Source organism: Lepidochelys kempii, chromosome 2 (assembly GCF_965140265.1).
Source record: "Lepidochelys kempii isolate rLepKem1 chromosome 2, rLepKem1.hap2, whole genome shotgun sequence".
In the NCBI taxonomy this organism is placed as follows: domain Eukaryota; kingdom Metazoa; phylum Chordata; order Testudines; family Cheloniidae; genus Lepidochelys; species Lepidochelys kempii.
The window spans coordinates 181951680-181978321 of record NC_133257.1 but is presented as its reverse complement, the minus strand read 5'-3'; the positions used below and the strand labels follow the sequence as shown (position 1 = coordinate 181978321).

The 26642-nt window shown below is 44.1% G+C and overlaps 1 protein-coding gene across 3 annotated transcripts in view; it reads right to left on the bottom strand.

Moving 5' to 3' along the window:
- Window positions 1-3406: 3406 nt before the first annotated feature.
- Window positions 3407-26642, bottom strand: part of DPY19L1 (dpy-19 like C-mannosyltransferase 1) — a 135416-nt gene continuing 112180 nt past the window's right edge. The window contains exons 22-25 of one of the 3 annotated variants that reach the window (XR_012157446.1): window positions 19030-19083; window positions 18112-18279; window positions 4610-5028; window positions 3407-4030 (exon numbers count right to left, since the gene is read on the bottom strand). Coding sequence is in view for 2 of the 3 variants with exons in the window: in XM_073332901.1 (XP_073189002.1) it covers window positions 18117-18279; window positions 19030-19083 (217 nt within the window). In the remaining variant the exon portion in view is untranslated. Of the gene's footprint in view, window positions 4031-4609; window positions 5029-17726; window positions 18280-19029; window positions 19084-26642 lie in introns of those variants that run through there. The other 2 variants (XM_073332901.1, XM_073332900.1) reach the window with 2 other exon arrangements.

Below are 26642 nucleotides of genomic sequence, written 5' to 3'. Positions count from 1 at the left end.
GGTTAAAAACCAAATCTCAACTTGTCCTACTGCTTAAGAACTGCCTGAATTTTAACATTGTCATTTGGGTTAAAATCCGGACCAGCTGTACTTTTGTAACAATGGGAATTGTGTGAGTAGAGAGGCTGGGGAAGGTTAGATCACTATATTTTGTTGTCACCACATTTTAATCCCTTGTTTCTTCAAGATCCTTCAATACATTCCCACCAGACAAGTTATATACCACGAAAAGTTCACTCCAGTATGAATGGGACTGCAGTTAACAGCCTGTGTATTAAGAGAAGCTATCAAAGAACAGCACAATCCTCCTTTGGAGTACAATCTACTTGTCAGGGGCAATGTCAGAAGTGGCAAGGTTTTTGTGAATGAACTGTTTGTGTAAATACTATGTCTGCTCTCCATTTTAATCCCATTAAACACCAGGTTCAGTGCTTCTTAAAACTAAGAACTGAGGGGCATGGCCATTAAAGGAAGAAAACATGATCTTTGTGCTCCCCAGTGACTGAAAGACATTTTACTAAAAAGTAGGGGTGGGTGCAGAAATTGTATCCATATCTCAGCATGAGAAAATGGGTTAAAAAAAAACAGATTGCATACACAAGCATTTCTCTCTCCCTCACCCTTCCGTCACTTTTGTTGCTCAATCTTTGAGGTATTGAAAGGTTTGAATAACCTTTCTTTCATTTCTATTATTTTTACACATACTACCTCTTGGGGGCATTTTGCCATTATGTATTTAGCTGAACAGCAAGATTCCACTAGTACCATAGGGCAATGTTCTTTTTTTAGACTTAGTGCCCGCCTCTTACATAATTAGTTGATTTTTATGATGTACTTGCATGACCCATACTTGCTTGGGTTAGAAAGCAAAGCATTTCATTTCCCTAGTTTCTTCAAGGAAATTTCTTTTCTGTAGTCAGACAGACTTAATGGTCCACTAGAGCAACATAAGAAAACTGAAGGTTGCTTCCCATTTCAGTGATCAGAAGTACTTGTGGCACCTTAGAGACTAACCAATTTATTTGAGCATAAGCTTTCGTGAGCTACAGCTCACTTCATCGGATGCTGTAGCTCACAAAAGCTTATGCTCAAATAAATTGGTTAGTCTCTAAGGTGCCACAAGTCCTCCCTTTCTTTTTGAGAATACAGACTAACACGGCTGCTACGCTAAAACATTTCAGTGATACTTGATGATGTACTTCTGATGGCTTTGTGAAATTATTACTCCCACCCCACACACTTAGCTGCTATCAAATTAAAACCAGGACTTCACTGTTCCGTTTTATTTTTAAAAAAACACTGCTGCATTTTAACATTTTCTCATGAAAAATAGACTTTTTGGATTAAGTGACAAATCAATTGTCAACTCATATTTAAATCCCATTGTATTAATTCCCATCCTGCTTGTTATAGCTAAGTCTGCATCACCTTGTTTAACCAAGTCACTTTCACTGATCCATTTGCGTGGTTTCTTTTCCCCCCATGCAGACAGAACAGCTGGTTACTCTTTGGATTCTCTTTATTGTCACAGTTGCTGGAAACTCCATTGTGCTGCTCTCTATCTGGAAGAGGAAATCCCAAATGACCTTTTTTGTGACACAGTTAGCCATCACAGGTATTGTCTGGGAAGGGGGATATGGACTGGGGTGAAGGGTAGGGTTAAGACCAGCAGTTTTCATTACTTTGATATGCAAATGCAAAATGAAGGGTCAATAATTGAGTTTCCATTTATACTAAAGACTTCTCTTGAGGGCAAATTCAGCCCTGGAGAAAGCTGGTACAACTCCATTGAATTCAATGCAATATCTGTTTGAACTAGACTTGAATTTGGTCCTTGATCTAAAAAGACACTCCTCTAGCTGTGATGGACACAGGTGCCCATTTGACAGCTTAATGGAGGCTTATCTGGGAGTATAAATTTGTGCCACTTCCCTGTTCCCAGGTATCATCACAGACCTATTTATATTACACTGGAGTAGAATGAGTCTTCAGTGCTCTTCTGCTAAAACCTTTTAAAAGACTAATATCCCTAAATGCATGCCTGCACTGCTGCAAGAAAACAGCTTCCTATCTGCAAGATCAGGGGTTCTGGTTTGTCACAAAAATGTGTATGTAGAAGTGCTAATAGGAGGAGGGAGGTACTGTTTTCTAGACTGGGAGAAAAGAGGTCCCATCCACAGCTCAATGGAAAAAGACTCCAAGTGACTGCACTCAGCTTTGCATCAGGTCCTAAATGTATAAAGAAAGTTGATAGGAAATTGGTGTTTGGTAAAGTAGTAATCATGCCAGATAAGAATGAAATCAAACCACAACAATGAAAAGTGCACATATGGTCCACACCTGTGTCTAAAGAGCACTCTTTCTTGGCCCTTGGAATGACTGGATTGCAGGTATTTAAAAAAAAATACTCCAGTGAGAATAGAACCAGAACCCATAACAAAGTCTTCCCAATAATCCCTTCTACAAAAATCAGAGCAACGGCAGACAATCGTTCCGTGCCTTTTTTCTGTGCAGACGCCAATCAAAGATCTGCTGATATCAAGGGTAGTGACCCTAGGAAATGTGCAGGTCATAGTGGATGGCTTTGCTGCAATGGGATTCCCTAACTGTGGTGGGGCCATAGACGGAACCCATATCCCTATCTTGGCACCGGAGCACCAAGCCGGCGAGTACATAAAACGCAAGAGGTACTTTTCAATAGTGCTGCAAGCACTGGTGGATCACAAGGGACATTTCACCAACATCAACATGGGATGGCCGGGAAAGGTACATGATGCTCGCATCTTCAGGAACTCTGGTCTGTTTCAAAAGCTGCAGGAAGGGACTTTATTCCCAGACCAGAAAATAACCGTTGGGGATGTTGAAATGCCTATAGTTATCCTTGGGGACCCAGCCTACCCCTTAATGTCATGGCTCATGAAGCCGTACACAGGCAGTCTGGACAGTAGTCAGGAGCTGTTCAACTATAGGCTGAGCAAGTGCAGAATGGTGGTAGAATGTGCATTTGGACATCTAAAAGCACGCTGGTGCAGTTTACTGACTTGGTTAGACCTCAGCGAAACCAATATTCCCGCTGTTATTACTGCTTGCTGTGCACGTAAGGGGGAGACGTTTATGGTGGGGTGGGAGATTGAGGCAAATTGCCTGCCCGCTGGTTACGCGCAGCCAGACACTAGGGTGGTTAGAAGAGCACAGGAGGGCACAGTGCGCATCAGAGAAGCTTTGGAAACCAGTTTCATGATTGGCCAGGCCACGGTGTGAAAGTTCTGTGTGTTTCTCCCTGATGAAACCCCTCGCCCCTTGGTTCACTCTACTTCCATGTAAGCTAACCACCCTCCCCTCCTCCCTTCAATCACCGCTTGCAGAGGCAATAAAGTCATTGTTGCTTCACATTCATGCATTCTTTATTAATTTATCACACAAATAGGGGGACAACTGCCAAGGTAGCCTGGGAGGGGTGGTGGAGGAGGGAAGGACAAGGCCACACAGCACTTTAAAAGTTTAAAATGTTAAAACTTATTGAATGCCAGCCTTCTGTTGCTTGGGCAATCCTTTGGGGTGGAGTGGCTGTGTAGCCGGAGGTCCCCCCACCACGTTCTTGGGTGTCTGGGTGAGGAGGCTATGGAACTTGGGGAGGAGGGCGGTTGGTTACACAGGGGCTGTAGCGGCGGTCTGTGCTCCAGCTGCCTTTCCTGCAGCTCAACCATATGCTGGAGTATACTAGTTTGATCCTCCAGCAGCCTCAGCATTGAATCCTGCCTCCTCTCATCACGCTGCCGCCCCTTTCAGCTTCAGCCCTTTCTTCAGTCTGCCACTTACTCTCCTCAGCCCACCACCTCTCCTCCCGGTCATTTTGTGCTTTCCTGCACTCTGACATTGTCTGCCTCCACGCATTCATCTGTGCTCTGTCAGTGTGGGAGGACAGCATGAGCTCAGAGAACATTTCATTGAGAGTGTGTTTTTTTTTGCCTTCTAATCTTCACTAGCCTCTGGGAAGGAAAAGATCCTGTGATCCTTGAAACACATGCAGCTGGTGGAGGAAAAAAAAGGGACAGTGGTATTTAAAAAGACACATTTTATAGAACAATGGGTACACTCTTTCACGGTAAACCTTGCTGGTAACATTACATACATAGCACATGTGCTTTCGTTCCAAGATCACATTTTGCCTCCGCCCACCACGTGGCTAGCCCCTTCCTCCTCCCCATGGCTAACAGCGGGGAACATTTCTGTTCAGCCACAGGCAAACAGCCCAGCAGGAACAGGCACCTCTGAATGTCCCCTTAAGAAAAGCACCCTATTTCAACCAGGTGACCCTGAATGATATCACTCTCCTGAGGATAACACAGAGAGATAAAGAACGGATGTTGTTTGAATGCCAGCAAACATACACTGCAATGCTTTGTTCTACAATGATTCCCGAGTACATGCTACTGGCCTGGAGTGGTAATGTGTCCTACCACGGTGGATGGAATAAGGCTGCCCTCCCCAGAAACCTTTTGCAAAGGCTTTGGGAGTACATCCAGGAGAGCTGCAAATGCCAGGGCAAATTAATCATTAAACGTGCTTGCTTTTAAACTATGTATATTATTTTAAAAGGTACACTCACCAGAGGTTCCTTCTCCACCTGGCGGGTCCGGGAGGCTGTTCTGATAGCACAGATTCCTCTCCCCATACAGTGATCAGAGCCCGTACCTCCTGTTCGGTCCATGCTGGAGCTCTTTTGCGATTCTGGGACTCCATCATGGTCACCTCTGCTGATGAGCTCTGCACTCACCTGCAGCTTGCCACGCTGGCCAAACAGGAAATTGAAATTCAAAAGTTCGCGGGCCTTTTCCTGTCTACCTGGCCAGTGCATCTGAGTTGAGAGTGCTGTCCAGAGCGGTCACAATGGAGCACTCTGGGATAGCTCCCGGAGGCCAATACCGTCTAATTGCGTCTACAGTACCCCAAATTCGACCTGGCAAGGCCGATTTCAGCACTAATCCCTTTGTCCGGGGTGGAGTAAGGAAATCGATTTTCAGAGCCCTATAAGTCGAAAAAAAGGGCTTCGTCATGTGGATGGGTGCAGGGTTAAATCGATTCAACGCTACTAAATTCTACCTCAGCTCCTAGTGTAGACCAGGGCGTAGACTTGCCGGAGCTAGCTTTAATCTAGCTAGCTGTGGTACCAGTGCAGGTTGTACAAGCCCACCCTGAAGCCCGGGTAATTACTCAGATGTCTAGCCTGCACTGAAGCACATGCTGCTGCAGCTTCACCGCTCCAGTACCTGAGCTAGCTTGGGTATGTCTACACATGCTGCAATTACACCCTGTGATTGCAGTGGAGATAACCAGAGTCTCATTGACTTCAATGGTGCTACCTGCATGCTAGCTTGCTTCCTGAAAATCAGAGCCATGACCAAATACAGAAATACAATACAGAATCAGGAACATAGATTTACCACTTCTCCTGAACTGCACCATGCAAGCTTCATTTTGTTGGTGTCAAGAGTTATAAAAATATTTAGCTACAAAAGATAGTGAAACTCAATGGCCATGGTGTATCAATGAAATAATTCTGCATTAAATTCCATCTTAATTACTATAAAATAAGAGTTAACATTCAGGTCTCAGGTGTGAGTCTCCCTTTACCAAATGTGATATTATTGGGATCCTTCTTCTAATCAGAGATTTAGTTCAAATCTTTGTCTTGAATTGCGTTGAATTTCAAATTAAGTACTGAATCCTATGAGATGGCTTCATAATTAGTAGGGAAGATATTTTATAGATTCATAGATATTAAGGAAAGGTCCCTCTCTCACACTGCCAACTTCTTCAGTTATGAAGGGCTAGAACATGGTAGAAGAACTCAGCACATAAGCAGTTATGCATTTTCTGTGTCATTTAGTGAAGAGAACATCTTTGGTTCATGTTAAGTTTTAACTTACTGCCGTGGCTCTTCTTAATTTAAACCAAGCACAAACCTCCATCCCAGAACAAATAATCAAGGTATCCATTAACATAAAGTGACTATTGCCTTGCTTCCCAAAAAATCCAACCAGGAGGCTAATGGCTCTGTATAGCAGATTAAATGACAGACTAAAAAAATAAAAATGCAATGGGTTATATCCAGCTTTCTGCTGCAAGAAAGGGAGGGGTAAGGTTTGATAAAACTCCTTCCCCTTCCATGCCCCCCCTGAGCATCAATGTACCAAGAGCAAAAATAATATCAGGGAAGAAAAGTAGGACAGCTTGAAAAAATAGAGCAAATTTGTCCTGGGATTTGGGAGCTCTGGATTCAATTCCTTGTGAGCTGTGGCAAGTCACTTATGGTACATCAACACAACAAGCAGCAGCCTGCTGCAGCAAGTCTCAGAGCCCGGGTCTACTGGCTAACGCTGGGGTGCTAAAAATAGATGTGTAGACATTCAGACTTGAACTCGGAAGCTTAGGGCGGAGGGTGGGTTCAGAGCCAGAGCTCCAGCCCAAAACCACACAAACAACAAAGCACTGTCACTCTGAAATCAGGAAGGGCATAGCTATGATAATGCTTTGTATATTTATAGTACCTTACACCCAAGGATCTCAACATGCTTTACAAATGTTCATTGATAGCCTTACACCATAGAAAAAGTATGTTTAGGTTGCTTCCATTCCCAAGAGACCAGTCACTTACCCCAAATCGTACACCAAAGACAACACCTGTAGCCATTCCTGTTATAAACTAGCTAGACGTGTATTAACTAAGAATTATTTACAGGTTAAAGCAAGCCAGAGCCCCCCCAGGCCCCTTATGCCCCACCCCACCCCCCACCCCCAGCGCCCTGCACAACACCACCCCTGCCCACAGCCCCACCACAACTGCCCAACACCCCCCCCCCACAGGACCCCCACTCCCTAGTGCCCCAACACACACAGCTCCTCTCCACCCCTTCACAGCCCAGCACGCCCCCATATTCCCCACAGACCCACTCCCCCAAGCCCTGCCTCCCGGCCACACTCACCGGCACTGCTGGGAGGCGACTGTGTCTGCGGGCTGAGCCAGCAGCTCAGCCAGGGCTGGGAATCGCTCCGGCCACTTGGCAGTGGCGCAATCCGCCAGGCCAGGACCTGCCCCGGCCGGGCTCCCTCAAGACACACTTGCCTGGAGGGGCCCAGCCAAGCCCTCTGCACTGTCTCCCCCTCCCCCCCCACCAACACACCCTGGCTGAGACTGGTCAGGCTTCTGCACCAGTCCCAGGTGGCTCAGCTCCGGGGAGCCAGGCGGGGCCCCTTAGGTGGTGGGAAGCAGAGACTGGGGTCCCGCCAGGGGGCAGAGAGGAGCCCTCAGCCAGCTGGCGGGCAGGCCGAGAGGAGCAAAGGTTGGGTGGGGGAGCCTGCGGGATCTCGGGGTACAGTGCAAGCGGAGCAGGCCGGGGCCCCTTCTGAGCATGGGCCCGGCTCCAGGGAGCCATTGTAAACCCAACACAGGGTGAAGATGCTGTGTGCAGGGCCGGCCACTCCCCCTGCAGCCCTCCCTGCATGCAAGCTCTCAGTCAACAGGGACCCTGCCCCCCACCCCCCCAGTCCCATTGCTGGCTGGTACTGGCTGCGAGCTGCATTGTTTGGCTAGTGCAGGCAGGTGCCAGGCGGCAGCTGGTTACATGTCACCTCTGCTGCCCTCCCATCGACCCTTTATTTGCTCCCCCCTTGCTGTCCTCTCCCTGCTTAGCTCCTTTCCCCGCCCTGCCCCCCAACCCTGTTGCTCCTCCATGTGCCCTCCCAGAGGGGCGTATCCCACTCCCAGCACTGTGCAGAGAACCAGCCCCTGGCCGGTAGGCTCCTTCCTTCCCCCACTGCCTCTGGCGGGGCCAGCACCCCAGGAAAGCCCAAGACCCTCCAGCCTGGGGCGCTGCACAGTGCTGGCATGGGGAAGCTTCTCTGCAGCTCAGCTAAGCTCTGGAGTGGTGGGAGATTTCCAGCCTGTTCACGCCTTGGAACCTACAAGCTCCACAGCAGCCCCATGGGCAAGGGCTTGGCACCCTCTTCACCCCAGGAACTGGGGGGCTGTGCCCTCCCCTGCTGAGCCACCTCTCTGGCCTGGTTGGCTGAAGCCCCTGCAGTCAGGGGTCCTGGTGCACAATGCGGCCTTAACCCCTTCCTGCCCGCACTGTAGCTGGGGGACAGGAGGCGACTGGGTTATGTTGGTGGTCAGCAGCAGCCTGGAAGGGCTAGCTGCCTTTCAACACGGTGGGAGCAGGAAGGGTCAAGCTGCTTCCAGCCACAGGGGAGCGGAGGGTGGGGGAAAGAAGATGAGCTCTGCAAAGAGACAGGCCAGGTCATCACTCCCCCCTTGTGGCTGGAAGCAGCTCTGGTCGGGTCAGTCGGTCACCCCCCTCGCCGTGTCAGAGAGGTGTACGAGAATGTGTGTGTCACCTCTCCCCCGTGAACCCTAAAGCCTTAAAGATAAGAAGGAAAATAAAAAGAATCCAATGATGCAGTATTTCTTTTTAACTGGGGCTCAGTCAAATTGCTGTTAATTTGAACATTTGTACTGCATACTTCTGATGGATCTCTGTTGAACTTGCTTGAATACGAGTAATTTTCCCAGGTGTCCCATACTCAGCATAGGGAAATATTGTCACCGTATATACCAGGGTGGGCAAATCTTTTGGCCTGATGGCCACATCTGGGTATGGAAATTGTATGGCACGCCATGAATGCTCACAAAATTGGGAGCTGGGGTGCGGGAGGGTGTGAGAGCTCTGGCTGGGGGGGTGGGCTCTGGGGTGGGGCCAGAAATAATTCAAAGTGCGGGAGAGGACTCCAGACTGAGGCAGGAGGTTGCGGTGTGTGTTTGGGGGTGAGGGCTCCGGTTGAGGGTGCAGGATCTGCAGTGGGGTTGGGGATGAGGGGTTAGGGGTGCAGGAGGGTGCTCTGGGCTGGGACCAAGCGGTTCAGAGGGTGGGAGGGGGATCAGGGTTCACAAGTTCAGAGCAAACAATTTCAAAGTTAGAAAGCAAAACTTACATATTTTATTATAGCAGGGAACACTGATGTTACAAATGAGATTAACACAAGCAGCAATTTACAAGCATTCCTTAGAGTCTAAACCCTAAATACATTCTTACAAGACTAATACCTGTTTTGAGCAAAACTAACAGACAGATGAACTGGTCTGATTGCCAGCTAGGAGTTTGTCAGTTTTTAGCCAATGCCCGTAGCCTGGGCAACAGCTGGTGTTTAGCCTGCCAGCATCTCTCTCCTGAACATCTGATTGGGAAAGAATGAATGCATGAATAACTCCTTGTCCCCCAAACAATTATGTTGGTTTGCATCCCAAGCTGTTGCTACTGAAAGCCACTAAAACTTTCTGAAATACACTAACTATGACTCTTGGCATTGAAGAGGTATTAGCAGCAACTCTCATTGCGCCTTCTCAATCAGAATCTCATTTGACTTGCCAAGTGCACACCATGAGCCTCAACATTAGCCTTTGAGGCTCATAGTGTGCAAAAGTAAGTCATCCAGTATTAATTAAGGACCAACTGCACGGGGTATATATTATAATTTCCCTGAAGGATCCTCTCAAGTGCTGCCAAAAACACACTTCTGTCAAACACAGCAGTCATTACCAGGAAAAAGAGTAATCGGGAGACCTGTAGGTCTTGAGATGAATGTCTTAAGTGAACAAGTCCCCTTTCCAGGGGTTCACGCAAAGATTAGGAATCCAGTCATTACCAAAACAATAAATACATACATACATTCAGTAAAAGCTCAAATCAGAAACTCCAGTTCTGCCAACAGTGCTGTGATTTGCCATCTGTGGCTCCCAATCACAAGTGATGAGCCAACAGTTCTGTGCAGTTGACCCTGTGACACTTGACTGCACCTTTTGTTGCACCTGTGCTTTGTAGTACACAGAAATACGCCTGCACAGAGACCCACACTAAAGAACTGACAACAGATGGGAGATGTATGCATCTGGCACTGAAGAGGTCACAAGGAATCTAGGGGCTGGAGTCTCATCAATCCACAGCAGACAGCAAGCCACGTGCTAGGTGGCTGCACACAGCTTTAAGTATACGTGTCCAAGTGACAGAAAAGCTGGGTCCATCAGGAAGCGGCACTTACAACAATGTGTGAGTTACAATAGGAGCCTCCGTGCAGAGTGAGGGTGGGACCTGGGGGGTGGAGCACCCCCGGGGAAATCTGGAAGTCAGTGCTTGTGATGGGAAAGCTGCTAGAAATGACCAAGAAAGCAGTTTGTACTAATTACATTTCCTAAACAGGTTGGCAGTGTAAGTTACATCATTAAAAGGAAATACAGAAGTACTCCCCATGGCAAGGCAAGATGGATTCTTGTTCTATTTTCTAGACCCAGGAGAACATTGGTCAGGAACAGCTTGAACCACATATCAATACTTCTGAATTTAGAGCAGGAGGGCAGCAAACTGTACTCCAACTGAAAGGAAGTTATATGCTTCAGATGTTAATGGAGAGATGCTTGTTATTTTGGGAAATAAGGGCATTGCAAAAGACCCTGTATGAATGTATGAGTGCAGGTCTTCTGAGAATATAAGGAAGTGAAACATTAACAGTTACAATGGTGTTTCTTCTTTGTCTAAGACACTTTACATAGATGTTTCTGCAGATCCAGGTTGTAGATGGTGCTGCTTCTGAAAGCCCTGTGATGTTAAAATACTTGACTAGACACAGACTTGCTGGATCACTGGTCAGCCAAAGGACAATATTTTAAAACGTGGGTGCTGGAACTAGGCACCAAAATAAAGGTTGTGGGTTTCTTTCAGTGTGGGGAGCACCTACAGCTTGTTTTCATTTTAGTGGAAAATGTTCTACCAAACTGGATGTTTGGCATTTTTAAAAGGTATCTAAATAAACACACAGGGGGCAATAAAAGGAAAACCTTTTAAAATGCAGGAGCTCAGATGATTCTCCACTGCCTTGCACCTTTCATAATCATTTATGTATGTGCAAAGTGAATGCAGAGTGCATTTGATGGCACTGTACACCTCCTTTGTACAATACAAGGAGCAAAGCAGTGGAAAATCAGGACAAATATAGTTCCCTGCTTTCTCTATGTTCATGTAAACAGAATGAGCTCTTACTAGCCTAGACCCATTTTCAACAGGTTTTTTGCCTCCGTTTTCTTTAAATACATATTTAAGTTCCGTGTTTCTGGTTTTTAAACAACGAGTTTCAGAGACTTGTGGAGAATATAATTTGCTACCTCTGGCATGTCTAAGACTTTTCCCTCTAAATTAGTCCGCTATTGAAGCTGGCTGAACAGCTCCTGCTCTGGTTGTTTGAGGCTGATTTATTCTGTAGTAAAAGCAGAGTGATTTTTGAGTAACGTCCAGGCTATTTTTAAATACTCAACCTGTCCTACACTAGGCTCTAATCAATACTGGTAGATCTCACCTTTGTAGCGAAGTGCAGGAGAGAGATGATGTTTGGCTGCTTACCGCTACACAAACCCACTCAATTTTCAAGCTTTTATTCTCTGTGCCTTATTTTAGAACAAATCTGCTAACGGGAGGCAGGGGATTATGTTTGTATGCGAGAAACAGATAAGCGTGGATCAGCTAGTGATGGCTGGATTCATGAGTGACCTCCTTGAAATCAGAGGGCGTTCACTCAGGAAGTCTCTGTCTCTTTTGGATCTGAGCCCAAACTCTGTGCCAAATCCTGAGGAGGTCCTTACTCAGTCGTGAGTTAGAAGCACTTTTACTTAAAATATGTCACTTTCTGGAAGGGAGAACAGAGCTTGTGGAAAATTTGTCTCAAAGCACTTTAGATAACCAAGCTTCGATTGTGCTGATCATGTGTAACATTTAAAAGTAAGGGTAAATATTATAGCTGATGTTGGCGGCCTCCAAAAATTTTTTAAATGCTTCTATTTACTTTTATAGTGCTCTTTTGAAACGATTGAGCTTCAAGGAGTATAGATTTTAAAAATAGCCTCCTGCTGGGCACAATGTAATGGGATTTTCTACTTCCGCATACAATCAGTCATCTGGGGATTTAGAACAACACTTGTCAAAATATGTGAGTGCTTAGGCAGTATGAGATATGATTTTCCTATAGAACTTCCTTCCTGCAATCCTCCAGCATTCTGAGTAAGTGAGATCCTTGGCTGCTGTAAGTCAGTGTAGCTCCATTGACTAGCTGGCCCAGTCTCTCAAAATTAACTTCAGTATCTGCATCTTGCAGTGCTGGTTAAAGTCGTAACAACATCCTTCCTCTGCCACCTGCGGGGCGAAGGCTTCTTTTGTTTCTGACATGCCATGGTGTTGACCTCAACCTTGCTTTGCCCAGGCAAGTGAGCACTTCTGCACAAGTCCATACCATCGAAGAAACTTCTTTGTCTAGGTGGTATTTCTCAAAGCTTATATTTCTGACTTGTTGCCAGTGACCTGGGTCTTTGACATAGCACTTGACTTCTTCATCAACTGACTTCTGTCACAAAAGTGACAAAGAAATCAAAAATTTCAGTCATAAAATTAGCTGACAAGCTCCTTCCATTTTCAGCATCAGCCTGGAAATTAGAATTCCCCCCTACTCATCTTTTCTTTAGGCTGATGTATATGTCCAAAGAAACATCACAGAAGGGCCAGGACCTATGCTAACAAAAATCTGTTTGGATTTGTTGAACAGAAAGGCAGGCAAAAATTCTCAGCATGGTGGCATGGAGCCTCTCTTTCCTGTTTTCGATTCTGACTCTGATTATATTTGGGAAACGGCAGCTATCCAATGCGGAAGTGCAGTGCTGGGCCGTCTGGCCTGATGACTCCTACTGGATACCCTACATGACTGTGGTTGCTTTCCTGGTATATTTCATTCCTTTGATTATCATCAGGTAAGAATCCGGTAGGGATACTATACCTGGTTAATCATAGGTAAATCAGATACAAAGTTGTTCCTTTCCATTTCACTTGCAGTAATCACTGGGTACAAGGCCTGTGTTATCCAGCAGGTCAGATGGGGTGTGTGTGTGTGTGTGACAGATTAAGGCCAGAGGAAACTTCTATGATTATCTGAACAGGATATTTCAGCCATTTATGGCCTGGATGCAGTTCAATGAAGATGATACTTTATTTGTATCATCTGGGACATTGGATAGTGACTAAGAGGTGCCCTATTTGTTAGAGAAATAGAAATAGAAAAGCAATTTTGTAGGGCAATATTTCTGTAATTAACTATACTGCTATATTAGCTATTTGATCTGGTTGGAAAGGCAGGGCAGCAAGCTAACTGGCCTGAATAGCGACCCATTAACATTGTGTATTGAAGCAATCTGAACAATCAACTGGAGTGCCCCAAACGTAACTTGAAGTGATTAAATCTAATAGCTCAGAATCTCTTTAAGCAAGGCAATGGATTAAGGGTACATCTACACTGCAGTAAGAGATGCGCAATATGGCTATTATTAGCTCATGCTTCGGGGCTATAAAATTGTAGTATAGACATTTGGGCTCAGGCTGGAGCCCAGGATCTGAGACCCCACTGTGACACTGCACTATATATTCTTCACAGTGATATTATTATTATGATATGATTATGGCATAATTATGATGCCATTTCTACATGTCAGGTCATGTGAGGTGTCACTGGAAAAATTATGATTTGCTGAATATGATTATCCTATTTGTATGCATGTATCATTTTTGTATCTAAAGTTAGGAATACTGACTATGTATCTGTATTTCAACCATGCTTACTCTGGGCGACACCCACAACTAGCCTTTCTGGTACAAAAATGAAGAAGCCAGACAGTGCTGGTGGCCCATCAGGAAATACAGTGGACCCTGGAAGAACTTAACCTTCCTGAGAATACTCCAGAGAGCCTGTAAGTAATGGCTGCTATGGCTCTGCAAGGTATGCAAGGACATGTAACTAGGCCACATAACTCTGGCCTCTATATTGGGATGTCAGTTTTTTCCCCACAAACTGAGTTTCGGACAAAGGGTTACGGCCATATGCTAAAGCTATATAAGGCAGGGAGTGACATCATCTGTTGTTCTTCACTCCCCACACAAAGAGATTCCTGGAAACACCCGAGGAACAAAGTGAGCATGTATGAGCATGAGTCCTGAGAACCATAGGTAAAAGGCCAAATTCTCAGATAGCATAAATTCAGTGAAGACAGTAAATTTCACAGTTTTGGCCCAGCTCCTGTGAATGCTCTGTCACCTGTGCATCAAGTCTTACACTTCATTTCTCTAGTGGAGCTACTCCGCAAGGTCATCATTGCCCAGAGAGAGGGACTCTCTCAAGTGGCAATAGCCAATACAATGCAGGGCTTTAACAGTGACCTTGAACAGAACTCTTATTGAATAAGGAGTCAGTGTACAGAGTAGTGAATTATAGTTATGTGCTCCTGATAACCTGGTTGATGAACAGATGAGCTTCTGTGTTCTGGACTAGTTGTAGCTTCCTCAGGGCACTGAATTTCCATCTTTGGCATAAGGAATTGTAACAGTTGCAAATACATGAATCACTGTGCTCATATCCATGTCCAAGAGGATCTGCAGAAAGCCACAGACAGAAGGGGGTAGAGCTGGGGTTGGTGGGAAAATGTCACTTCTGACAAAACAAACGTTTTCACACAGCAAATTTCAAAACAAAATTTTGTCTCAAATCAACATTTTGAAACTAAATGAAGGTGGGTTTTTTTGGAAATATCAGTTCAAAACAAAAACAACCCCCCCAAACATTTTGATTCAACTAATTTCAAAAATTCCAGATAGAAAAACCAATATTTTTATTCAAAATTTCTCACAGGAAAAAATGCCTTTTTCCAACCAGCCCTAGAAGTGGGTGTTCTTTGCCAGCATGGCTATTTGGGTAGCTAATCACACTGAAGAATCTAAAAAATCCCCCCGTATTGCAGGTTGATCTATCAATCTGAGGGCAGATGGCTTCAATGATAGGGGTTATAAGGAAGGAGGTGGATCCATTTTATTTGGAGCCTTTTATTTTGTTTTGTTAAACGGCATCTCTCTTCAGAGTAGAACCACACTTTAAAATAAGACAAGATACATTAAAACAACTTTGCCAGAGCAATAGCTCCAGAGAAAGAGTGGCTGATGGTAGCTCTGTAATTAAAACCTTGTAATAAGCATTAAAGGACTAATAAAATTACTCAGACCTCACTAAGTACTTATTAAAACGTCACAAAATAGATAAAAGTAAACCCCTAAGCAATGGGCCATAACTACATATGTATATTCCAACCATAACATATAATACAAAACACATCACACTATTACCCTGCAATAAAAAGACTAAGAAATTTGCACACAAAGAAAGAAAACTTAAAACTGGAAAGCCAACAGGGCTCTACCCTCTGAAAACATGTTCCTAAAGGAAAAATATCTTCACCGGAAAGAACCCACAGAACAGCTCTGTTAGATTACATCCTTCTGGTCAGAATGCTGCTGGCAGTTTAAGACCTCCCATGCTCCTTATTAAGTCGGAAGTAAGTTACATCTAGGCACTTTGTTCCCCTCTCACTCACTCTCCTCCTGGCAGCCAGATGTGAGGAAAGGAGAGAATGCATCTTCAAGCACATTGTGAGCCTTGATCTAATCCTTTTCCAGAGCAAAACAAGTGTTACCCACCTGAATGTAGATGCCATTACCTGATGGAATTTCACTTACAACAGGGATAGAAGTCTGCTGGAAAATAAGTACTCAGTTCAGCAAGACACTTTAGTGTGTGCCTACCTATGCATGAATAGTTCCATTGACTGATTCTGGTCTGGTAGCACTTACACCAACTATGTATTCACTTTGCACTGCTGCTATAAATGACTGCACAAGGTAGAAGGCAACAAAATCAGGTCCATCTACTTTGATTGCAGATGAAAACTGCTACCAAACAATGCAGAAAAACTAGTGGCTTTAAAAAATATTTTCCAGTACTAAGAGTTTAAGTGCTAAATACCATTTTAAAGAAGACTTCGACCTTCGAAAAAGTCATTTATGTTTTTATTTACTATTGGTTAAATTCTAATTTGATTGTGTCATTGATGACAAAAATGCAATCTTATCCTGAGTTTTGAACTCCTATTATACTTCATCATTCAAGAGAGTATACTGGATTTAAATGGTAGCTTGAAGAACCAGGAACTATAATTCCCATGAGGCACTGCAGCAGCTCAGGTGGATGCAACGATTAATGTTGATCCAAAAGAAAACAGTGTAATTTGAGAATGCAGAGAAATTTCATTTCAATTCAAAATATCAAAACAAAATGTTCTGACATTTTCATTCCACGGAAAGTTTCAATATTTCCACTTTTTATCCCAAGTCAGGACAAAAACAAATATCAACATGTCAGAATTTACTGTGGGGTGGAATTTAAAGTTTTTCTTGGTGGGGGAGGGGTGTCAGTCAGCTTTATTCAAAAGTCACTCTCCTTATTATTGTCTATTTATCTCACTCTTCTCTATTCTCTTTTTTTGCCTTCCTCTGCCTCCCAAACAGGAAGTGATGTAATATTACAAGAGTAGTATCGATAAACTCCAATAAAGAGCTATTTATTGCATACCTCATAAAAGGCTTAATGAAATTTAACTGGCAGCTCTAGTAGCCTTGTCTTAGTTCCGTTATTCTGTACCTGTGGCAGTGAATCTAGATACATCAATGTTGATCTGATCAGCTAATTGCAGGCATGTCAGAGCTCTCCCACAGATGCACCTCATTTCTGGCCCACAGTACCCCCGCAATTTTCCTCAACAGAGGCTGCCAATTATGCCAGATGATGTGGGGATTTTTCTAAAGTAGATAATAATCCACTAGAGATTCTGTTTAGACAATGAAATCCATTATCGCTTGTGAGCTAAGATTGGTGTGTAGGTCTCCAGAGATAAAAATCTAGTGCATTAATTTCCTTGTGCCTACCCTCTCCCTCTTTCCCAGTAGAAAGAGTTGTCGCTTGTTGGGATGGAGCTATAATGGAAATGGTACATATCCTACTTACTGATTTTATAATCTCTCTCACACACAGGTTTGTGAATGTCTTCCTTAATCACTTAATTTGGGCTACGGAAACACAAACAAAACACACCCGTTCCCACTGGCTACCAGCCGGCAAAAAAGACAAAGACATAGCAGACATTTGGGGAATGTTTTTCATTTTCTCCCTCCATTTTACATTATTAGTTGCACTGTCTTACTGCCATCCTTCTTTACTGAATAAGATGGCCATAACCTATTTTGACTCTCTGCCCAGTGTGTGCTACACATCTCCCTCTAGTAGCTGGCGCACAGAGGACATGAGTTCCTGACTGATAGCAGCTAGAGGAGTTGCTACCGTAGTTTAACTGGCAGTGGCTTGCGGTTTTAGTGTAGCTTGGACACAGCTTTTTTGTCCAACCTTTTTTGTTTTGTGTTTTTCTGAAAAATCCTGATTTGGGTTGACCAAAACAATTCACAAATGCCAGTCGATTTTGGCTAATTGTTTTGGTTGGGATAAAAAAAAATTAAAAATCAGAAATGTTTCAACTTTTCATATTAAAAGGGGATTCGTTCTGGAATTTCCCTCAGCTTTCTTTAAGAAGCATTTAATCACATTTTAAAACCCCGGAAATCAAAGTGCAATGTTTCATTTCAGATCAATGGAAACGTGTTGGTCCATGTGAAACAAAATTTTCATTTATCTGAAAAATGTAACACAGTTTTGTTTTGTGGTGCCCAAAACAATTTTTTTTTAATTAATTTTTCAGCCCTGCACCCAAACTGAATATTCAGTTGTTCAGACAGCCTAGTTTTTAGCACTGGAAGTTTCAGGTTCTGTCTCTCATGATGACCCATATAGTAGCTGTTGCATTGGCGTAATTCATACTAAGAATGGGAGCACTATAATTGTGATATGTCTTTTCCCTCACTTAATACTTGCTTTCCTCAGAAACAGCCACACCTGATACCAACAGTATTCTCTCTCCTGTGGTAAGATATCACACCATGTAATGTTACGATTTTTATAATTCAAGGTCTTAGCATATATAATCATGTCTTCTGCTAGTGGGTGGTCTGAATCACGGAACAACTGACTACTGTCTCACAGCTAAAGGAGTTCTCCTGTAGCTCAAGTGGTAGAGTCTTATTATTTTTGTGAAGGTACCTGGTTCAATCCCTGCAGATGATCTTGGTATCTATATGACTAGGCAGCCATAGTTTGTTACACATATCCATTGCAAGACTGTTGATAGTAGGCAAACAGGCTCTATATGATGCAAGTGCCGAGACTAGGTTCCTCAAACTGTTCCTGAGACCTAAAAAATGTAGCATGCTGGGCACATGGAAACAAAACACAGTCTCATTTGTTGTGTATGAGCATTTTACTGAGAAAACCCGACAATGGTCTGGGAGTTTGGGCTGTACAAGAAATGCAGCACCAAGTTGGATTACAGAACTAAAAGGAAAGCTTCCCTCTGAAATGTTTTTGTCCAGTCAGCTAAATTAGTCCTTCAGCATAAGAAAGTCCTGCTTCCGCTAAGGGAATTTTTTTCCTTTTCAGCACTTTGCTGGAAAGAATCCAAAAAAGAATATGAGGGTTTCCGTGTGGAGAACTTCTGGATGTTACAGGAAAAGTGGAGGGACATAAGGAGAAGAAACTTTTATCTAATTAGTCCCATTTGTAAAATACTAGGTCATGGAATATCTGGTGAATTAGGAAAAATATTATGAAGAATTCATCTTAGTCACAAAAGCAGGTGGGCCAAGCATCTGTCTAGTGAAAAATATTTGCATGCCAATAGGTTTTCTACTAAAATAATATTAACTACAAGCCCCCCGTGGTCAATTATTTATACCTGATCTCATAGATGTATTCACAAGGGTCTGAATTGTTGGGTCATTCTTACAAGCTTTCCAATACTTTCTGCTTCCAGAGGGCTGATGTACTCAGTATTGCCAACTCCCAGAGCTCAAAAATGAATCAGGCCCCCAAAACATGAGATTATTTCAAAATAATAAATCTGGGGTTCTTTTGATTTGCTTTCTGGGTTTAGGATGCACTCTGCCTTTAGGGTGTACTCACTTCATGTTTTCAACCTTTTTGCTGCAATCCTTGAGGCCTGGAAATTTGCTTTTTCTAAAAAAAAAAAAAAAAAAAGCTGAGATTCTCACGAAATCATTCTCTTGATTTCAGCAGCTGGGGATAAAACACCAACACCCCATTGTTTGTGCAAAGCCAATGTAGGTAGCAGAATACCTGCCTGATGTGCTCTCAGCTGCTGGCGTAGCAGAGGAGGAGGGCTGTTGTATTTTGGATTAATTTAAGTTTTACTTTCTATAGTGCTCAGACCTAAGTAGCAGGCATTGCAATAATCCATCTTGGAGGTCGCAAACATGGAGCTCAATTGTAGGGGGATGGAATTTATGACCTTCTTTTTGAGAACTGGTATGGTATAGTACTGCAGGCGAGAGTAGCTACATTTGATACCAACCGTGGGCAGTGAGTATCAAAGGCCAGGGCAGGCTATGGCCTGACCCAGGCTATGGCCCTGTCCATGTTCTGCCCCGAGGCCCTGCCCTCCCTCCCCCTCTACCCTCAAGCCGATGGGGACTCACTCAGCTGCAGCTGGTGGCCTGGAGCTTGGACCCACTGGCAGCCTGGAGTGGTGCTCAGGCTGGCCCAGTGGCCAGCAGTGCAGGGCATTGCTGGAACCAGCCTCGTGGTGCACTAGGGCCAGCCTGGCACTGCGGGGGCTGATGGGTGCAGCTGGAGCAGACAGGCCAGGGATCCTCTGGCCATGGTGGGGGCTGTCTTGGGGCTTCTCCGGCTGCAGGGGAATGGGGCCTCGGGTGGAAGGAGTGGGGCAGGTAGGCTAGCCTCCCCCAGAATGGGGGTTCACCCACCACCCATGATACCACCAATATATTCTCTTTCTTCAGATATGCATTTTAATTAGGAGAGGAAGAGGACAGATCATGAGCACAGTGTTCTCATAATATTGATCATGCCACACGGCGTACTCACTACAATCATGAGTTATCACAAGTGGATTGGACCTGGGCCCTTCTACACTAAAAACATGAGTTCTAGCATTTGAGCTAAAGGAGTAATTTCTTTAGCTAGTAGCAGTGATAGACTCCTATTCCCTGTCAACCACACTGACATGGTGACAGAAGCTAACGGTGTATACAGCTTGATCATTCTAAATTATTACTATTATAAGCAGGCCTGGTAGCACTGCCTAATAGTAAGGTTGCCTGACATTTTCCATTATAACATCCTGTTTTCAATTGCTTGTACCTTTGTTAAACCTTAATGGTTCAGAATGAGGCAGGGGACTGCAGGAAGAGAAAGGACAGTCTCATGCTGCCCTGGAGAACTGGATTCAATCCCTATCTCTGACACAGTTACTATGTGACAATAGGCAAGTCACTTAAACCAAACTTTTCTGAGGTGTCCATAAATGGCGCGTTCCTCATGTTGATACCCTGTGGTCTGATTTAGCAGAAGTGCTGAACTCTCACAGCAGCAACTGAAGTTAGTGGAGCTGTGCTTTGAGCACAGAAAGTGCTATATAACACTAAGTACTCTGAATAAACTAGTCATCGTAAGTTGGGCACTGTAACAGAGTGGCAATCACCTCTCATGAGCGCCCCCTGGTGGAGTGCATGCGCCTGGACTCTCGCTCTCTAATTGCAGTGGGTCTTCAGCAACTCAGCCCTCCAGCCGAGTCACGCACAGTCTGTGAAGCAACACAAACTCCTTCCGGGGTAAATAGTCCAATAGGGGCCTCACACACTGCCCCTCCTCTGTTGGTCTGCATCTTCCTGCCGTCCTCCCTGGGCTCAGTCCTTAGTCAGTTCTGCAGCCCCTTCTGGGCTAGCTTTCAAATAGTCCCTCAAACCGGGTATGGGGCTGTGCCCCCAGGGCTTCCTTCCTGGAATCTCGTGACCCTTTCTGGCCCTGCTCTCCAGTCAGACCACTAAACAGTTCAGTTCCCATTCCAGGTGTGTATCCCAATTCAATACCCAGCGGTTAATGGGAGGCAAGAAGGGGATGACAGACCCAGGCCCACCCAGTACTCCAGTCCCAGGGACCCTATAGAAAGCCATCTCCTGCTGTGTCCCTTTAACTAAACTATGTTTCTGTTCTCTGGGCCACTTCCCCATGTCCTCAACACCTTCAGAAATGCTTCACCCTTACCGTAGACCTTACAGGGGACTTGGACATTGTTTCACATCTGGGATACCTTTAAAAAGTCCAACAACAATCGAGATTGCCGATTCTGTGGTTATCAAAAGATCTTCTGATAAAAGAGATATTAAACTGTTCTTCAGTGGAGTTTTTGAGACCCACAATTCTGTCATTAACGAAGGATCTGTCACCACTTTAAAGCCACGCTTCCTTCAATCTATGATCCAGCTTTCAGGAAAGTGATTTTTGCTCTTAAAATGCTTACAATGGTTAAGGTGACCCATCTGGAAAAGTCTCTGGGGGTCTGAATCTGATATCAGTCAGGGTGGTGTAAATCAGGAGTCACTCCACTGAAGTCAATGGAATTAGCCAGCTTTATACCTGTGAAGCACCACTGGCTTCAGGGGAGTTAGTCCTGACTTACACCAATGTAAGAGTTGAGTTACTGACTCTCTTCAAATCTTGTCTCAAATAACCATTACATTGGCCTATATAGTATGGCTCCTAAATAGACTGGTGTAAAACCTACCAGTTTCGGTTCTCATAGGCATCGGCTAGAGCTAAATGAACATAGCAAGAAGCATTTGGGAATATTCTTATAGACAAAACCTGTTATTTGCTTTGCTGCTTATTCATGACTCCTCTTATTTACAAACATTCAGATGACTGGGGAATCAATAACCTGCTGGCCTTTTCCCCCTGACAATGAAAAACAGGTCAAACTGCAGGGCCACAGTCTGGGCTATACTATGCTATATTTTAACTATAAGTAGTTCAGAACACTCGAAACTCCTCTTTAGACTGCATAAGCTACAAATAAAGTACACTCACTAGACTGTCCAAAGTGAAAACCATGGTTCTGTGCAGTTTTGCTACAACTCAGAACGGTTTGTTTGTTTTCCTGGAATCTCAGGGAAAATTTCTCCTGTAGCTGGAAATTATGCCCAAAAATTTTAAGGCAAAAGGTCCTTTCTGCACAGAGTCGTCAGGATATAAAAAATAAACCCTGGAACGGTTGTCTCGTTGCAGACTTTACCGTGAAGCCACATTGGTGGTTCCTACCTTGTACCACAAATCTATTATATAGTCTAGTTTTTAACTAGTATGGGAATAATTAAAATTATTAGAGAGACAAGTTGGGTGAGGTAATATCTTTTATTGGACCATCTTTTGTTGGGGAAAGAGACTTCTTTCACCAACAGAAGTTGGTCCAATAAAAGCTATTACCTCACCCACCTTTTGTCTCTTTAATATCATGGGACCAACATGGCTACAACAACGCTGCAAATAATTAAAATTATATTTAAGACAAGCTTGTTATTCTTCTGAGAGAAAGAAAGAATTTCTTCCATCTGCCACCTCCTTTCAACATCTGCTTCATTGACTGTGCATCTATTCAGGTCTCTGATTGGCTGCTGACCTTTCCAAAATGAAATGATCATTTACACTGTTAGAGATGTCTTGTCTACTTTGTTTTTTCTATCTGAGTTTTCAGGGCAATTGCCATGTAGCCTATTGGCAAAGCATTCGATGTGATTGCTTTGTTGTCTGCTGATGGCTTCTGGGTTCTTGATGTCAGTCACTGATTTCCAAAAAAATATTTTATTCCATCTTGTTTAGGAAACATTCTTGCTGTTGGCACATGAAAAAAAATTAAGAGGACCCATAACTGAGAAACCAACCCTATTTCAGTATGTTCTGATGTGCATTCCATAAATCCAAGAGCTTTGCTCTTGAATTTACTGAACTCTGTTTCATGTTAAGCTGAGAACAACTGGTGTCAGTTCTATTAAGCAGTTGTTATTATTTAAACGGTTATTATCTATTAAGCGGTTATTATTATTATTCAGCTCTTAGATTTCTGCTCTGAACTGTAAGTAGATCAAACTGTAATTTGCTTTATTTTGCCATTGCAGTGAAGTTGACATATGGGTCAGGGGTTATGTTTTCTTTGAATAAATATCCAAACGTTTGGATAGTCTGTAAGTCTTTTAGTCTGCTAAATCTGACCAGAGAGGCTCAGTTTGGGCTCACTTCTAAAACAAAGGCTCACAGAGATTCATATTCTTTTTGGAACATGTTCACGCATCCCTAGACTTTTTTCTAAAGGTTGATTACATTATGTGTGAAGCTGTGCTTTACAGGCACTCATTTTCTCTGTCACACAATGTGGGGGGAGGATGCCTAACACAAAGAAAACATCTACATTATACTCAGTCTATCAAAAATAAATATATCTACATCCACTATACACCCTCCATCAACCTACACCCACCCGTACAACTGCTGGTGATTGGTCATGGAATAAACTGCATTTATCTTGCACCTTTGACCATCTCACCTGCACTCTGCCCCCTAACCCATCACCACCAAACTTCAAACACTCCACACTTCTAAACAACCTCAGAAAACTGCCATTTAAAACAAGAAATCACCCTGTCACAAAAAATGTTTTCTTTTCCCCTAAATGTGGAATTTCTTCTCCTTTTCCCTGCAAATCAGACTTCTGGCGTGAGGTGTGGGATGCTCAGTCGTCAGTTCGGCACCAGTGACACATTTAAAGTTTGCTTGCATCTCCCATGAACTTCAATTGCAGTTATGAGTGCTCAGCTCTTTGGAAATGAGACTCATGTGTCTCAATTTAGGCACACAGAAAATGAGTAACATAATTAGAAAGCTCTGGTTTAAGTGACTTGACCATCATGCCATAGGTGGATAGAGGCAGGGATATGCTTTAATTCTCCAGGGTAGGTAGCAACACTTACAGTTAAGATTGTCGGGTCCGTTCCCATTTTAAGAACCTCTTTTCAGTTACATAAACACAGCCAAATTTAACTGTTGGCACTGAAATTTTCCGGGGGGGCAAGGGGGTGGGGGCGGGCGCGAATGAGTCTGCCTCAGCTGACTTTTTTTTCTTTTGGAAATTTCTGCAAAAATGGGTCAGCAATTCATCAGAACAAGATTAAGAAATAATATATTGCTTTACCCTGGTTACATTCCTATAACCATTTCCCTGTAGAGGCTCTGGCACCTCCATTCTTTGGAGCAGGGACCTGAAAATGGGCAGGGAGGGAAGTTGCCCTGTTGCTCTTTGGCTTTTTGTGAAGATTTTCCAATTTGGGATAAGTTACACATCTCCAGAAAAGCTCAGTTCACACATGGTCAGTAGGGTCTTGTTAGAATTTGGCAGCTAAATTTTCTGAAGACTGTCTGTAGCAGCGGAGTAGCACTTCCCCTGCAGTTGCTGATCCCAGCTTCTGCTAACTGCTGAAGTGCCAGGCCCAGGAACTAAGAGCCAGCAGACTGCCTCTCCTGTGCTCCCAAGCTCTCGTTGCTCCCCATGCAGGAGCACAGCAGGCATGTGGAGGAGGAAGCAGTCTGAGTCAAATGCAGAAGGGATAAGAGCTGGACTTGGTGGGAGGGACTAGGACCGGCTGGGCAAGAAGACTGGAACAAGGGGAAAATGAAACTGGATGAGGAGCCTAGGGTGCTGATGAGACTGGGACAAAGAGTATGAGGGCAGACTGAGATGAGGAGAGGAGGGAAACAGAGGATGTGTTGGTGGGGAACAAGTCTGAGACTCAGGCAGGGACCTCAGTGTTGGAGACTGGGATTAGGCCAAGGAGTTGGGGAGGAGGAGACTGGGCCAAGGAACCATGATGGGGAGGGGAAAGAAGAAGGGACTGAGAGAGGCTGGGATAGAAAAGTCTATAATAGTAGTCACCAAACTGTGGGGCATGACCCATAGGTGGAGGAACATTCAGGGGTTGCAGCAGGACTTGGGTCGGGGCCTCCCAGCCACAGCCTCAGCCCCCGGCTGCAGCTCCCGACCTCACTACTGCCCATGGCCCCAGTCACAGTTCCTGGCCCCCGACCATGGCCCTGGCTCCGGACCACAGCTCCTGGGGGTGTGTGGACAGACTAGATTATGGGGTGGGCGGGGTGACAAAGCTTGAGGGCCACTAGTCAATAACCACTAGAACACACTCCCCTCCACAACGCAGAATGGAACCCAAGATTCTTGAATCATAACATTCCTCTGTCATCAGCAAATAGCTGCAAAACCCACTTGCAGGGGCAATCTTAATTCTGTCATTTCCTAACTTTTCAGGGCTTATCTTTGCAAACTTTATATTCTTTAAATGTAGTTATTGTGTGATAAACATATACGTTCACACTCTGCACACCTGCCATACATAATGGTCCATGTCCTCAACTTGTGTTAACCACTGTAGCTCCACTGACTGTCATGAGATGATTTACATCAGCTGAGGATTTGGCCTTATATACACTGAAGCACTAGATTTGCTATATGCTTACATCCTATTTATATGTTGCAACAATCTTGCTAATTTATATGAACCATGCATCTCACCTACCTGCTGAGCTGTGACAATAGTAAACAAATAGCTTCAGCAAAATCATGTATTCATTTACAAGGGAATAAAATCTACCTAATTAGCAAAATTGTATCTTTCTATAACTTTAAATTTACTGAATTGTAAAAGACTTAAAACAGCACACTATATTTAATGGTGTAATGCTTGTACATTTCATGTCAGTCATTCGCTAATTAGCAGGGTTTTACAAATATTTTCTGCATTCATGTTGTTTAATTGCCTTTAGCACTTAACACATTTAGGAAAAACAATTCATAACTATTTTGGTCCCAATATGCTAGTCTGGTTGCTGTACCTTCCACACTTACTCTGTTAAGAAAGGCAGCTGTTCCGGGAGGATATATGCTTATAAATTGTCCCATTTCTATCAGTGTTTCAGGACTATAGCTTCTACAGTTACTCAGTTTCCAGTTATCCTTAGGGATGAAACTTTCATTGTAGGGATGCTGGGAATATACACATCTGGAAAGAGTTAATTTATACTCCCCTAGAAACAAACCCATCCAAACCTGATGGTCTAGTTTAGGAGAATGCAAATATTGCCCAGTTGACTGGTTCTCTCTGTAAGCTGCCTTGGTGTTGTCAAGATGAGGGAAGCTACTCATAGGACTGCATTTGACCTGCTGCTTTCATATCATATCCCTGCTGTAAGAGAAATCAATCAATTTTGTTATGGATGGATGAACCCATGTTGAGGCCAATAGAGATATTTCATATTGTACCTCTTCCTTTACAATTCTTCATGAGACCTCTGAATGCTTCTCTATCTCTCCTGTTTCCTCCTCTGCATTTGTTACCTGTAACAATGCTGATTCTTGCAGGACCCAACTGAGAGTGCCAATTCAGGACAAATTGCTTAAAGCAGGGCAGTTACAGCCCAAGGCTGGGGTTTCTATGCACACCAAGGCAAACCAGCCCAGCCAAACAGAGAAGACTTTGGCTTTACCCTGCTGGCTAACCACAAGTCACACAAGCAATTCCCTTAGACACTCCAGTTTCCCAGTACCACCACCAGTGCCACTCGTTATGGGGACAAATGGTTATGAAAACCAATGCCCCAGTAACAGAAAAAAGGTTCTCTCGATCCCAAAGGACCACGTC